Source organism: Heloderma suspectum, chromosome 2 (assembly GCF_057233095.1).
Source record: "Heloderma suspectum isolate Gila_16-S chromosome 2, 16-S_ref, whole genome shotgun sequence".
NCBI classification, from domain to species: Eukaryota; Metazoa; Chordata; class Lepidosauria; order Squamata; family Helodermatidae; genus Heloderma; species Heloderma suspectum.
In genome coordinates this window covers 381,399,137-381,415,304 of record NC_139459.1, presented here as the reverse complement: position 1 = coordinate 381,415,304, position 16,168 = coordinate 381,399,137, and the positions used below count along the sequence as shown (strand labels likewise).

General features: G+C 48.5%; 1 protein-coding gene across 1 annotated transcript in view; it reads left to right on the top strand.

The window, feature by feature from the left end:
* Positions 1–16,168, top strand: part of LOC146356366 (alpha-2-macroglobulin-like) — a 77,320-nt gene that overhangs the window by 25,891 nt on the left and 35,261 nt on the right. Inside the window, exons 9-16 of the mRNA XM_084841099.1 lie at positions 106–220; positions 1,119–1,228; positions 1,899–2,057; positions 2,251–2,472; positions 3,825–3,888; positions 8,148–8,210; positions 10,612–10,754; positions 15,804–15,953. Of these exons, the coding sequence (XP_084697225.1) occupies positions 106–220; positions 1,119–1,228; positions 1,899–2,057; positions 2,251–2,472; positions 3,825–3,888; positions 8,148–8,210; positions 10,612–10,754; positions 15,804–15,953 (1,026 nt within the window). The remainder of the gene's footprint in view (positions 1–105; positions 221–1,118; positions 1,229–1,898; positions 2,058–2,250; positions 2,473–3,824; positions 3,889–8,147; positions 8,211–10,611; positions 10,755–15,803; positions 15,954–16,168) is intronic.

The window sequence follows — 16,168 nt, the reverse complement described above, 5'->3', positions numbered from 1 at the left end:
TGAAGAAGGAGTATCTGTTAAACCAGTTTTTTAAAGGAAGATACGGAGTGCAAAAACATATGCAATACCACCCCTGCAACAGCTCTTTGCTTTCTCCTCTTGCAGGCAGACAGACATGGCTGCCTCTCTCAAGTGGTGAAAACGAAGGTGTTCCAGCTGAAGCGGGATGGATATCAGATGCATATTGATGTGAAAGCCAAGATCACAGAGGAAGGCACAGGTAAGCTTCAGGAAACAGAAGGAGGGATGGCAAGAAAGGGGAGGGCCAATCTCAGGACAACAGGATCATGGAGAAGGTTCTTGAGGCCCTTGAGCAAGGCCCCCTCAATGGGCCCCCTCCCGCAGTGACAACAGGATCATGGAGAAGGTTCTTGAGTCTGTCTCCTCACCACCAATGTCACCAGATGCTGTTGCTCCTCAACCTCTTCCTCATCTTTGCTAGCATGTCCTTACTTGACAGGCAGAGACCCAATGAGCAAGTAGGCACTGGCATCTACCGCCCCTCCCCCTCACCACCACCACCGTTGCCTGGGCCAGAGCGAGAGGCGGGGGAAGAAGCAGGCTGCCATGGTGAAGATGACGGGCAACGCCCAGGGGCTCTTGTCAGTGGGCCTCTGCCGGCTGTGGGCTCTCAGCAGGTGCCTGAACATGGTTACCCCTGACACCAGCCCTGGCTGTGCCAAAGAGCCGCTACCAGCCAGAGTAAATAGTGCTGGACTCGATAGACCAGGGATGGGGAACCTCTGGTCTGTGGGCCTAATCGGGGCTGTGGAGGTTTCCCCTCTAGCCCATGGAAGCTTGGGCTCCCTCTGCAAGCTCTGCCCCTCCCCAAGCCCCCGTCCCCTGGATGCTCGTGGAGGCTTAGAGAGGCTAGAGGGGAGAGGAATCACCACTGGAGATAACTCGGCAGTTCCCTGGAACACCGTCCCCCCCCCGATGGACCGACACTCTGACCTAGTAGGAGGGCTGCTTCCTGCGTTCCTCTGAATTGGAGCCCAGTCTTGAAGCATGCCAAGGCAGGCCTGCTGGGTACCCTGGGCCTGGATGGTCTGGACGGAATGAGAAGCTGTTCTGTTTACCCTCCTTGCGCTGAAGGGGCATTTGTTTCTTTTTGGCAGGGGTGGAATTTATAGGCACCGCTTCCACTGAGGTTACTGCGACTCTCAGCAGGATCACCTTCCAAAGGATGGATAGCTACTATAGGCACGGGATCCCCATTTGGGGGCAGGTAAGGCCGGGTGATGGATCCCCGTCATGCACAATTCTGCAGCTGAATCTCTCTGTATGCATTGGGAGAGGAGTGCTTGAGGGGGCCAGTCCTTCAGGCCCCCGGATCAAGCCCATGGCAGGCCTCTGGGATGGCACTTCCTTAGACCATCATCTCCACCACACCACCACCTCCACTGTCCATAGAACGCCCCCCCCGCCCCCCATCCTGCAATACGACAATGCAATTAATTAACAATGCAATCTAATTGCAATTAGAGCAATACGACAATGGAACCAATGACCCAGGGAGGTGGTGGGCTCTCCCACACTGGAGGCCTTCAAGATGAGGCTGGACAGCCATCTGTCAGGGATGCTCTGACTTGGATTCCTGCACTGAGCAGGGGGTTGGACTCGATGGCCTCATAGGCCCCTTCCAACCCTACTGTTCTGTGATTCTATGCAGGCACCATCTCACATGGCAGGGGTGGGCAACCTGAGGCCTGCAGGCCAAATCGTGGCCCTCCTGGGCTCTCAGCAGCCCTCCGGGGTTCCCCCCAAGGCCACACCCCCTTTCCCCTGACCACTGATCTGGCTAGAAGAGGTTTTCCACCCCTGTCACACGGTCACGTCCCTACTGACGATACAATGCTCTGGTGTGTGTGTGTGTGTGTTTGGCTTTGCACTTCTAGCTGATAATAAGTGATGGTACCGATATGCCAATCGCCAATGCAACAGTTGAGGTCCGTGCAGGGCCCGGGCACAAGTCCAGCTACATCACCAACGACCAGGGGAGAGCAGAGTTTTCCATAGATACCGCTGACTTCACAGATGATTCTGTTACCATCCAGGTGAGCATTTTGGGGGAACTGGGAATGTCTGCGGCCCACACTGGCAAAATGGTTCTGGAGGAGAATGCGGACCGATAGACAGTCACCCTCGCAGGGGTGTGGGACTATAATATAGAAGAGAACGTTTGTTATCAGCCAACTTAATTCATTGTCCCCATTCGGGGGCCTCTGTGGTTTCCTTCTTTTCCACCAGGCATTTTATAAAACGCCACAGTGGTGTGACAGTAACTGGATCAGTCCCCGTCACCAACCGGCATATCACAAAGTGTCACGCTTTTACTCGCCGAGTGAAAGCTACCTCCAGATTGAGTCCATTCCCGGGACATTAAGCTGTGGTCAAACCCAGCCGGTTCGAGTGCATTATGTCGTGAACTCAGACGTCATGAGAGGAGACGAGATTGTCTTTCACTACATGGTAAGTCTGAGCAGAGTGACATTTTGATTCAATTGCAGGGGCTGAAATGCTGCAGGCTACTCGGGGGGGGGGGAAGGGGGCTCAGTGTAAAAAAATCCCCAGGTGCAATCCCAGGCATCTCCAGTTAAAAAACAAGGTCTTTGGTAGCAGGGCTGTGGAGGCCATTGCCTGAAACCTACGCCAGCTGGTGTAGACAACACTGGAGTAGATGGACAATGGTTTGACTTGAAACTCGAACTGAGCCATCTCTGCTTAATCATCTGACTTCCACGTGTACAGCCTGGACTGGGGTCCTGATTTTAAAATCGGAAGCTGCACGCAGCAGAGGGGAGCTGAGTACTCCCCACCTTACCTCCCTGGATCGGAAGCTCAGTTCTCCTTTATTCTGCAGCCCGGCTCCAATACCGGAAAAGTGCCCTGTGTCAGTGAACCAGTGAAGAAGGGTCAGCACACCCCTTCTGATGTTAAAACTCAGACCCCCACGTCCCAGTTTATATGTCAGTGAGGCAGACGGGGCAACTCCAAAACCTCGTCACCACTGGGTAGGTTGGCCCTCAGCATACATGCCATGCTAGATGTGGCATTCATTGCATGAATGCCATTAACATGCTTGTGAACAGCAGCGAAGAGGGAGCTGATCAGTTGTTTGTGTGTGTATGTGTGAGGGGCACTTACCCACTGTCACCCCAAAGAGGAAATGCATCAACACCCATCCCCGCAAAGAGGATGAAAGTTTTTGAGCAGATTTGGGTGGGGAGGGGGGCAGCAGGGCAGAGCCTGCAGGGGAAAAGGGAAACCCATTCTGCCAGCTGTTTCTGATCCAATACAACCCATTGCCTTTTCTTTGATAAACTTTGAACACATGGTGTTTCCTTGAAAACATTTGTTTTTCCTTAGTGTATTCTTAGTAAGTATTCTAACAGAAGGCTGGATAAGCCTGTTACAATCCATAAAATGAAATTTGTATGGAATTTGTATTTCAGAACAGCACTTTCTCAAATCCATATCCAGTTGCTAAACTGCATTTGGTTTCAAACCCCAGACTGGCTTCATGAATTGAAATTCACTTCCCAGTATCAGGAGAGGGGTTTCTGGAAGTCTCTGGTTGCCTATAGGAGGCTGAATACGTGGCAGATTCTGGGGAACTCAAAAGCTGGCACACTTTTTGGGGGAGCATTTTTGGTTGGTCCTAAGTTGTATTGCCCAACTGTGGATTTTGGGTTGTTGTTGTTGTTGTTGTTGTCATGAATCAGCGCAACTTTTTTTTTTTAATGGCATATTCAAGTGACCAAAACGTTTGCCTCTTCCATCAGCCATGTTTGCTAGCAGGACTTCTCCTCTTTCCAATGCAGGTGATGGGAAAGGGGAACATTTTGCAAACAGGGACCCACACTGAGCAGGTGGAGCATGGCGCAGGTAAGTGCGTCCTTCACTCTGTGCTGCAGGGCCGGCCCTTCCGTTAGGCACCACGAAGCGCCTGCCCGAGGCAGCACGCTGCAAGGAGTTGCAGACCCAACACTGCAAGCTGCTCCTCCTCTGCTCCACACACTGCCGCCACCTTGCCTGATCGCCAGGTTCCCCCCACCCACCTGCTCAGGTGCTGCCCCCACCACTACACCACTCACACATTGGGCATCTCTACACCAGCCTAAAATCCGGCATTTAAAATGGGGCTTTCTGCTTCCATTTTAAACGCAGGATCACAACGACTCCCTTTTTCATGCACTTCCTTTCCCCCCTCCCCTTTCCCCCACCTTCTCCCCGTATCTGAGTCTTCCATGTTTTCCATTGATCTCGCTCCTCTTCTTGCTGCTTTTCCTCTTTTCATGGAGCGGAACACAACGGGGTAATTTGATAGCTCATTCTCTGCGATCTATTTAAAAATGGAACAAAGGGCATTCAGTGCAGACGACGCCCTGGAAGGTTGTGGCATCATGTAAAGAGCCTGCAAACTTCCGTGAAGGAGCCATCTCAATCGCAGGATAGAAGCTCCGTGTCAAGAAAGCCATTGGCTCTTATATAGTTCCCCCCTGTCCCTGCCATCACCACCATTTCAAAGCTGTGCATATGCAAGTCACCAAGAAGCCGGCCACCCCACCCTACCCTCCCAACTCAGGTTCAAGCAACAGCGCCACATGTCCTGAGATTATGTACACTTCTTCTTCATCTTCGTCATCTTCTTCTTCTTCTTCTTCCTCCTCCTCCTCCCTCCTTTTTTCCTCACACCTTTTCAATATAATATGCCTTTAGGAAGTGAGGGCGTGGATATATGAATGACCAGACCCTTGTCCTCCTCTTGAAAATATCCCTCATCGTTTTGAACCTTTTATTTAAAAACTCATAAAGCTGATTTACATACTTGTAACTGAGGTTTGTTGCAGGCGGGGGTGGGGGGCTCTCATGACTTGTTGTTTATTCGGTCAGTTGCTTCCGACTCTTCGTGACTTCATGGACCAGCCCACACCAGAGCTTCCTGTCAGCCATCGTCACCCCCAGCTCCCCCAAGGTCGAGTCTGTCACCTCCAGAATATCATCCATCCATCTTGCCCTTGGTCGGCCCCTCTTCCTTTTGCCTACCACTTTCCCTAGATCAGCATCTTCTCCAGGGTATCCTGTCTTCTCATGATGTGGCCAAAGTACTTCAGTTTTGCCTTTAATATCATGCCCTCAAGTGAGCAGTCTGGCTTTATTTCCTGGAGGATGGACTGGTTTGATCTTCTTGCAGTCCAAGGCACTCTCAGAATTTTCCTCCAGCACCACAGTTCAAAAGTATCTATCTTTGTTCGCTCAGCCTTCCTTATGGCTCTCCAGCTCTCGCAGCCATAGGCTACGACGGGGAATACCATTGCTTGAACTATGTGGACCTTTGTTGTCAGCGTGATGTCTCTGCTCTTCACTATTTTATCAAGATTTGTCATTGCTGTTCTCCCAAGAAGTAAACGTCTTCTGATTTCCTGGCTGCAGTCAGTGTCTGCAGTAATCTTTGCACCTAGAAAGACAAAGTCTGTCACTGCCTCCATGGTTTCTCCCTCTATTTGCCAGTTATTAATCAAGCTGGTTGCCATAATCTTGGGTTTTGGAGGTTTAACTGCAACCCAGCTTTTGCACTTTCTTCTTTCACCTTCATCATGAGGTTCCTCAGCTCCTCCTCACTTTCAGCCATCGAAGTGGTATCATCTGCATATCTGAGATTGTTAATGTTTCTTCCAGTGATTTTAACTCCAGCCTTGGCTTCATCAAGCCCAGCACGTCTCATGATGTGTTCTGCATACAAGTTGAATAGGTAGGGTGAGAGTATACAACCCTGCCATACTCCTTTCCCAATCTGAAACCAGTCCGTTGTTCCATGGTCTGTTCTTACCATTGCTACTTGGTCATTATACAGATTCCTCAGGAGGCAGACAAGATGACTTGGTATCCCCATATCACCACAAACTTGCCACAATTTGTTATGATCCACACAGTCAAAGGCTTTAGAATAGTCAATAAAACAGCAATAGATGTTTTTCTGGAACTCCCTGGCTTTCTCCATTAACCAGCGGATATTGGCAATTTGGTCTCTAGTTCCTCTGCCTTTTTGAAACCCAGCTTGTACATCTGGCAATTCTTGTTCCATGAATTGCTGGAGTCAACCTTGCAAGATCTTGAGCATTACCTTAATGGCATGTGAAATAAGTGCCACTGTTCGATAGTCTGAACATTCTTTGGTGCTTCCCTTTTTGGGTATGGGGATGTAGGTTGATTTTTTCCAATCTGGTGTCCATTCTTGTGTTTTCCAAATCTGCTGGCATATGGCATGCTCATCACCTTGACAGAATCATCTTGCAAGATTTTAAACAGTTCAGCTGGGATACCATCATCTCCTGCTGCCTTGTTATTAGCAATGCTTCTTCAGGCCCATTCAACCTCACTCTTCAGGATGTCTGGTTCTAGCTCACTGTCCACACAATCAAATCTATCCCCGATATTATTATCCTTCCTATACAGATCTTCCATATATTCTTGCCACCTTTTCTTGATCGCTTCTGCTTCTATTAGGTCCTTGCCATCTTTGTTTTTGACCATACCCATTTTTGCCTGGAATTTACCTCCGATGTTTCTAATTTTCTGGAAGAGGTCTCTTGTCCTTCCTATTCCATTAACTTCTTCCGCTTCCGCACATTGCTTGTTTAAAAATAATTCCTTTTCTCTTCTGGCTAACCATGCATTTAATTGGGCATATCTCCCCCTATCACTGTCGCCTTTTGCTTCCCTTCTTTCTTGGGCTGCTTCCAGTGTCTCAGCAGACAGCCATCTTTCCTTCTTGGTTTTCTTTTTCTTTGGGACATTTTTTGTTGCCGCCTCCTGAACAATGTTGCAAACTTCTGTCCATAGTTCTTCCGGGACCCTATCTACTAAATCAAGTCCCTTAAATCTATTCTTTACCTCCACTGCATATTCATGAGGAATATTTGTGAGCTCATATCTAACTGATCTGTGGGTCTTCCCTATTCTCTTTAGTCTGATTCTAAATTGTGCAATAAGAAGTTTGTGATCTGAACTACAATCAGCTCCAGGTCTTGTTTTTACCAACTGCATAGATGTCTGCCACCTTTGGCTACAAAGGATGTAGTCAATCTGATTTCGGTGTCGACCGTCTGGTGAAGTCTATGTATAAAGTCGTCTCTTAGGTTGTTGGAAGAGAGTGTTTGTTATGCACAGTGAGTTGTCTTGGCAAAATTCTATCAGCCTATGTCCTGCTTCATTTTGTTCTCCCAGACCATGCTTGCCTGTAATTCCAGGTGTTGTTTGACTACCCACTTTAGCATTCCAGTCTCCTGTAATGAAAATAACATCTTTGTTTGGCGTACTATCCAGTATGTGCTGCAGATCCTCATAGAACTGATCTACTTCTGCTTCTTCAGCATCTGTGGTTGGGGCGTATATTTGGATCACTGTGATGTTAAATGGCTTACCCTGAATTTGAGTTGAGATCATTCTGTCATTTTTTGGATTGTATCCAAGCACTGATTTAGCCACTTTATGATTAATTATGAAGGCTACTCCATTTCTTCTGTGGTCCTCTTGTCCACAGTAGTAGATCTGGTGGTCATTTGATGTGAAGTGGCCCATTCCAGTCCATTTCAGTTCACTGACACTCAAAATGTCTATCTTTAATCTTGACATCTCCCCAATAACCACATCCAATTTGCCCTGGATCATAGATCTTACATTCCAGGTTCCTATGGTGTGTTGATTTTTAGAACATTGGATTTGTCGTTCACCACCAGCACCATCAGCTGCTAGCCATCCTTTCAGCTTTGAGCTAGCTGCATCATCACATCTGGGGCTAGTTGAGCTTATCCTCTGTTCCTCCCCAGTAGCATTTTGACCACCTTCCGACCGGGAGTCCCATCTTCCGATGGTAGACCGACATATCTCTGGTTGTACTGATCCATTTAGTTTTCACAGCAAGAATACTGGGGTGGGTTGCCGTTTCCTTCCCCAGGGATCGTATTTAGTCTGACCTCTCTGCCATGACCTTCTCGTCTTGGGTGTCCCTTCACGGTTTAGCTCATGACATCACTGAGGTGCTCAAGCTGTAGCACCACGACAAGGTAACAATCTCCTTTGCTGAAGGCTCTCATGACTGCATCACCCTTAAAACTCCTGATGCCTAAATTTGTTCTTGGCAGTTCTCCAGCAGCAAGAAGCAGCCAAAACACCAACCAATCTGCAGCAACACACCAGCTCCCGCAGTAAGTGTACTCAGGATTGGTGCCTCCACAGTGCAGGGAGCGGAGGAGAAATTTTATAGCAAAGTTCTTTCCCATGGTGATGAACATGAAAAACATGGAGGCAGATGGGTGGGGCAAATGAGAAGCAAGATGATGTCCTGTTCAGCTATTGAATTATTAGTATTCATTGTAAGAGATGGTTTGTGCCAGTTTTTAGGATTCATCACACAGTCCTATGCACATTTACTCGGAAGTCAGTCCCACTACATTCAATTGCCAGCTGGGCTTTCTCCCAGGTAAATGTGCCTTTGATTGCAGCCTTACAGCATCTCCACAGGAGGCATTTATCATGCACTCGTAATTGTTCACTTACAGAAGTTTGTGGGTCCTTTTCACGATGTTGGCACCCTCCGATGTCTCTCACGTTGCTTTCAAGGGATAATCTGCCAATTGAAAAGTCACCTTAAACAGGGGAACAAACCTAAATCACACAATAAAGCAGTGTCATCTGCTGGGCGGTATCAATGAAACATACAGGAAGGAACCAGCAAAAACATGGGGGAGGGGGAGCATGTGTATTTTGCTGATTGTTAAACCCACGGAGACTCTGGAAGACAAAGCCCTGGTAAGGCTGCGTGATTTTCGCTAAATGTGGAGAAGCTCTTAGCTGCCTTTCCAGGTCTCTGTAAATTTAATCTCATAGCCAGGTACTTTAATTAAAGGATTAATTACTTAGATTTCTATACCACTCAACTGACAAATGTCGTCAGGGTCATTAACAGTCATTTGACGCATCTTTTTTTTGTTCATGTTCATCCATGTGGGCACATTATAAGACCCCATGTGATGTACCAACAGCCTTTTTGCACGCTAGGATGGCTTGCTTTGAACTATTTAGCACATTGTGAGAAGCATGGTTTTTCAGCTTTAACGACTCTTAACTTTATTTCATTGTATTTATATTCCACCCCCAGGAGCTAAAGGTGGTGTGCAAGCCCCCCCCTGCTCCATTTTTATTCTCACAACAATCCTGTGAGGTAGGCTGAGAGGTTGTGCTTGGGCCAGCGTGATCCCATGAGCTCCATGGGGAATTTGGACCTGATATCTGAGGAGTGTATGATAGCGTGAGCATTGGGCGGCAGGGTCACCCCGAGCACTGGCAGGGTGGAGTGGGCACCCAAGGTTTCTGGTTTGCCCAAGGCAGCAAAATGTCCTTTGTTGGCCCAGGCAGGCAGCGCCACTGAGAGCGGCCCTGACCGAGGAGGCCGGCAGGAAGGCTGTGAGCCGTGCTCAGGCCTCGATCTCTAGCAGGCATCGCGGGTGTGTCCTGGCGCTGCTCTTTGAGGGTGGGTGAGCAGGCGGCAGGCAGAGCGAGGAACAAGTAGTGGCAAGGTGCTGGAGGACAGAGCTCTGTGAGCCGTGCAGCCCGCCTGGCACCCCCTGCATTAGCCTGCTGCCCTCAGGGGTGGTGGAGGATCCTGCCCTCTCACTGCTATTGAAGTCGGATTCAGCCGCCAGTCCAATTAACTTTTGTCCTTGGAAGGTTGTGTGCGCACCATCCAGAGCTGGGGCAAGGCCAGCCACTGCCGGAGGCAGGGGGACATACCACCCTCCTTCTCCTCTTCCCACCCAGCTGCTTCCCTCTCAGTGCCTCACTCTGTGGGGTCCTTCCTCGAAGCAAGGCATTGGCAGGGATGTGGCCCTGGACGCTGCCTATGCCGTGGCAGCACAGGCGATCTCCAGGACCACCTCTCCAAGAGCGCATCGCTCTGAGGAAGGACCCCCCAGAGCGAGGCATTTGGGCCAGGCAGGCTCTCTGGACAGCTGTGCCAGCCGCTCTCCTGATTGCTGCAGCAGGGGAGCGGTCAGCGGGGCTTCCCAGAGAGCCCTCCTGCCTGATGCCTCGCTCTGAGGACCTCTGAGAGGGAGGCATTGGGCAAGCGGCGCTCCACAGAGCCGTGGCAGCTGCTCTCCTGCTGCAGTGTTTGCCACAGAAGGAGCGCAGTCGGCGCGGCTCTCTGGAGCAGCCCTCCACCCTGCCTCCCTCTCAGAGGTCCTCAGAGCGAGGCATAGGGTGGTGGTAGGGCACGTGACCCTCCTGGCAGTAGCATGTATGTGCCCTGCACTGCCCTTCTGGATATGCCGCCTGAGGCAGGAGGTGCACCCTGTCTCATGGGATCTCGTCTCAGGCAGCAAAATGTCTTGGAATAACCCTGGACAAGAAGGAGAGACTGCCGTGTTTGGGGAAAATGGCATAGCTGAGGAGTTTGAACCTGATTCTTATATGACCCACTTCTGTTTTTCGTCAATCAGCCCTCCTGGTCATCTTGCAGCTGAAGCTAAACCAAAAAGTTTCGCGTTGGGATTAATTCCCTGTCATCTTCCCCGCCCCCCTTTCTTTCTGAATGTCTTTATTTGCCAGTCAAAGGGGAGTTTTCTCTGGATCTCTCATTGGACGTCAGTTCTGCTCCTCTGGCCCGCTTGCTTGTATACACTGTTCTGGCCAATGGAGAACTTGTTGCTCACTCAGCAGGCTTCACCGTTGAGAAATGCTTCATGAATAAGGTAAGGGTGCCTGGACGCACTCAGCTCCACTGCAGAAAGAGGGAGGCAGAAATACATTGGATGGCACTGATGGACTTAGGAAGGGAGGAGGGTTGCCCCCTTAGTTTGTGTTTCAAAAATCCTGGGTGGGGCAGAAGTTGGTGAATGGAGGCAAGGCAGAATGTGCCCAGTTTGGGGTGGGGCCTGGAGGAATGTGTGTGTGGGGGCATTGACAGGATTAGATCCAAAGTGTAAGGTTGGGGTGGGAAAGGTGCAGCCCTCCAGATGTTGTTGGACTGCAACTCCCATCAGCCCCAGCCAGTGGCCAGGGATGATGATGATTTACTCACAATGTATGAGTTGTTGTTGTTGTTCAGTCGTTCAGTCGTGTCCGACTCTTCGTGACCCCATGGACCATAGCACGCCAGGCCTTCCTGTCCTGCGCTCTCTCCCGGAGAGTGCTCAAGTTCATATTCATTGCATCCGTGATGCTATCTAGCCTTCTTATCCTCTGCCGTCCCCTTCTCCTTTTGCCTTCAGTCTTTCCCAGCATCAGGGTCTTTTCCAGGGAGTTTTCTCTTCGCATTAGGTGGCCAAAATATTTCAGCTTCAGCTTCAGTATCTGTCCTTCCAATGAGCACTCAGGGTTGATTTCCTTTAGGATGGACTGATTTGACCTCCTTGCAGTCCAGGGGACTCGTAAGAGTCTTCTCCAGCACCACAGTTCGAAAGCATCAATTCTTCGGCGCTCAGCCTTCCTTATAGTCCAGCTCTCACAGCCATACATTACTACTGGGAAAACCATAGCTTTGATTATACGGACCTTTGTCGGCAAGGTGATGTCTCTGCTTCTTACTATGCTGTCTAGGTTGGCCATAGCTTTCCTCCCAAGGAGCAAGCGTCTTTTAATTTCATGGCTACAGTCACCGTCTGCGGTGATCTTGGAGCCCAAGAAAGTAAAATCTGTCACTGCTTCCATTTCTTCCACTTCTATATGCCAGGAAGTGATGGGGCCAGATGCCATGATCTTCGTTTTTTTAATGTTGAGTTTCAAACCAGCTTTTGCACTCTCCTCTTTCACCCTCAACAAGAGGCTCTTTCGATCCTCTTCGCTTTCTGCCATTAGGGTGGTATCGTCTGCATATCGGAGGTTGTTGATAATTCTCCCAGCAATCTTAATTCCAACCTCTGATTCATCCAACCCGGCATTTCTCATGATGTACTCTGCATATAAGTTAAATAAGCAGGGTGACAATATGCAGCCTTGTCGTACTCCTTTCCCAATTTTGAACCAATCGGTTGTTCCATGTCTGGTTCTTACTGTTGCTTCTTGACCCTCATACAGGTTTCTCAGGAGACAGGTAAGGTGTTCTGGTACTCCCATCACTTTAAGAATTTGCCACAGTTTGTTGTGATCCACACAATCAAAGGCTTTAGCGTAGTCAATGAAGCAGAAATAGACGTTTTTCTGGAATTCTCTTGCTTTCTCCATGATGCAGCGAATGTTGGCGATTTGATCTCTAGTTCCTCTGCCTCTTCTAAACCCAGCTTGTACTTCTGGTAGTTCTCGGTTCGCATACTGCTGAAGCCTAGCTTGTAGGATTTTGAGCATCACCTTGCTGGCATGTGAAATGAGCGCAATTGTGCGGTAGTTTGAACACTCTTTGGCGTTGCCCTTCTTTGGAATTGGAATGTAAACTGACCTTTTCCAGTCTTGTGGCCACTGTTGAGTGTTCCAGATTTGTTGGCATATTGAATGCAGCACTTTAACAGCATCATCTTTTAGGATTTTAAATAGCTCGGCTGGAATACTGTCATCTCCGCTAGCTTTGTTGTTACTAATGCTTCCTAAGGCCCACTTGACTTCACTCTCTAGGATGTCTGGCTCCAGTTCAGTGACCGCACTATCATGGCTATCAGGGACATTCAGATCTTTCCTGTATAGTTCTTCTGTGTGTTCTTGCCACCTCTTCTTAATCTCATCTGCTTCTGTTAGGTCCCTGCCTTCTTTGTCCTTTATCATGCCCGTCTTTGCACAAAACGTTCCCTTGAGATCTCCAATTTTCTTGAAGAGATCTCTAGTCTTTCCCATGCTGTTGTTTTCCTCGATTTCTTTGCATTGTTCATTTAAGAAGGCCTTCTTGTCTCTCCTTGCTATTCTCTGGAACTCTGCATTCAGTTGGGTATATCTTCCCCTTTCTCCCTTGCTTTTCGCTTCCCTTCTTTCGTGAGCTACTTGTAAAGCCTCATCAGACAGCCACTTGGCTTTCTTGCATTTCTTTTTCTTTGGCATGGATTTCGTTGCTGCTTCCTGAACAATGTTACGGACCTCCGTCCATAGTTCCTCAGGCACTCTGTCTATCAGGTCTAATCCCTGAAATCTATTCCTCACCTCCACTGTATATTCATCAGGGATATGATTTAGGTCATACCTGAACGGTTTAGTGGTTTTCCCGACGTTCTTCAATTTAAGCTGAAATTTTGCAAGAAGCAGCTCATGATCTGAGCCACAGTCAGCTCCAGGTCTTGTTTTTACTGACTGTATGGAGCTTCTCCATCTTTGGCTGCAAAGGACATAATCAATCTGATTTCGAAATTGACCATCTGGTGACGTCCATGTGTAGAGTCGCCTCTTGTGCTGTTGGAAAAGAGTGTTTGCTATGATCAGCATGTTCTCTTGGCAAAACTCTATTAGCTTTTGTCCTGCTTCATTTTGTACACCAAGGCCATGCCTGCCTGTTATCCCGGTGATTTCTTGACTTCCTACTTTAGCATTCCAATCCCCTATGATGAAGAGGACATCTTTTTTTGGTGTTAGTTCTAGAAGGTGTTGTAGGTCTTCATAGAACCGATCAACCTCAGCTTCTTCGGCCTCAGTGGTTGGGGCATAGACTTGAATTACTGTGATGTTGAATGGTTTGCCTTGGATTCGTACTGAGATCATTCTATCATTTTTAAGATTGTACCCCAGTACTGCTTTTCCCACCCTTTTGTTGACTATGAGTGCTACTCCATTTCTTCTAAGGGATTCTTGCCCACAATAGTAGATATGATGGTCACCTGAATAAAATTCGCCCATGCCTGTCCATTTGAGTTCACTGATTCCCAAGATGTCGATGTTCAATCTTGCCATCTCATGTTTGACCACCTCCAGCTTACCTTGATTCATTGACCTTACATTCCAGGTTCCTAAACAATATTGTTCTTCACAGCATCGGATTTTCTTTTCACCACCAGACACATCCACGGCTGAGTGTCCTTTCGGCTTTGGCCCAGCCGCTTCACTCTTTCTGGCGCTACTTGGAAATACCCTCTGCTCTTCCCCAGTAGCATATTGGACACCTTCCGACCTGAGGGGCTCATCTTCCGGCGTCATCTCTTTTAGCCTTGTGATACATTCCATGGGGTTTTCTTGGCAAGAATACTGGAGTGGGTTGCCATTTCCTTCTCCAGTGGACCACATTTTGTCAGAACTCTCTGCCATGACCTGTCCGTCTTGGGTGGCCCTGCACGGCATAGCTTATGGCTTCACTGAGTTACGCAAGCCCCTTCGCCACAACAAGGCAGTGATCCATGAAGGGGAATGTATGAGTTGCCTGTAGCCAAAGTTCTCAGGGCAGCATGCACAGTAAAAGCAAAAATGATGCAACCAATGATGACAACCAATAATGAAACACATTAAAAAGTATTACTTCAAAAGCAGAAACAAAAATTCTGCAATGGAAAGAGATAAATAACTGAACAGCTAAAAGAAAGAAGATTATTTTAAAATGAAAATAAAAAAAGGTCTTTGCCTGGCACCAAAAAGTCAGCAAACTAGGCACCAGGCAGACCTCTCTAGGGAGGGCATTCCACAATTTGGGCAATTTGGGGCATTCCACAATTTGGGCAATTTGGGGCATTTCATAATTTTGATAATTTGGGGCATTCCACAATTTGGGGCATTCCACAATTTGGGCAATTTGGGGCATTTCATAATTGTGATAATTTGAGGCATTCCACCATTTGGGGCATTCCACAATTTGGGCAATTTGGGGCATTTCATAATTTTGATAATTTGGGGCATTCCACAATTTGGGCAATTTAGGGCATTTCATAATTTTGATAATTTGGGACAATTTGGGTAGGAAGGAGTGGCATGTGCTGGTGAGTTACACTCACCAATACACATGCTCAGAATGGAGAAAAGGTGCTGTGGGAGGGGGTTACGTGCAATGGGAGGGCAGGGAAACAACACCTGGACAAGCTCCATCATGGACAACACCCTTGTGTGGACGGGAAATTCTCCAATGCCACCACAATAAAAAAAGGACTGGGTGTGGATCATGGGCTACAAATCCACAAGCAACACAAACCTGGGAAAGATACCACCTAACTATACAAAAGGGTCCCACCTGGAAGCACTCCATCTTTCGTTCAGTGCCTGCATCTCCAAGGCGCACATTGCATTAAAATATATTTTACGTTTCCCCGTCGTCCCCCACCTTGAAAATGCGGCAGAGGGGACCAAGTTGGCATTCAAACTTGACACATCATTCCAGTGGCTCAGTGCATTGTGAACAGACAAGCAGACAATCAAAAGGAACAAGTCGGACCTCTGACAAAATGTTGCAGCACAGAGCACTCCTGTTCAGGCTACTCCATTCTAGTCCACTTCCCGCCTGGTTTTCTGTCCACCCCACCCCCACCATCTCAGCATGCTCAGTCCTCATTGGGCTACTTCTGGTGCTCCCCTGTTGGAGGATTTTCCCTCGATGCTTCCCCGTACTTCTGCAAAGATGGGGGTTCCCCTGAGTCTGCTGGTACCTCTCTCTTGTGCACAGGTGCTGCTGTGTTGGCTGCATAAGCGGTAGGGCTTGGATAACTGGGATCGCTGTTAGTATAGATGATGACGAGGATGCCAAACTGTCAAACTTTGCTCTGTCAGTCAGTTAACTGATTAGTTAAGCACAATTTTACTGATCGGCAGCTGCAGAGGGGAGCCCAAGCCTAGGGAACCAATCCCCGAAGGATTATTTGATGCTGTTGCGCAGATGAACGAAACTTTTCCAAGCTCCTTTGTCTTTACAGGTGAAACTGGAGTTCCAGGATCCCGAAGGCCTCCCTGCCAGCGACACACAGCTCCATCTTTCAGTCTCCAGACCTTCCCTCTGTGCCATCCATGCTGTTGACAAGAGTATCTTTCTCCTGAAGCCCAAGGCTGAGCTCTCCCCGCGGACTGTGAGTCCAAGCTGCAGCTGGGGTTGCGTAACATTTTCAGAGCCGTTCTTGCCCTTCTTTTCTGGGGGAGTCTCGCAAAACACACACACACACCAAATGGAATCTGCCAGTTGGGAAAGACTTCTCCCCAGCATGCTCCCCCACAAGCTAAGGATTATTCTAACAGTATGCCAAGTTGTTTATGTGAGGACTAGGGAAGAGTGGGACAAGGGCCG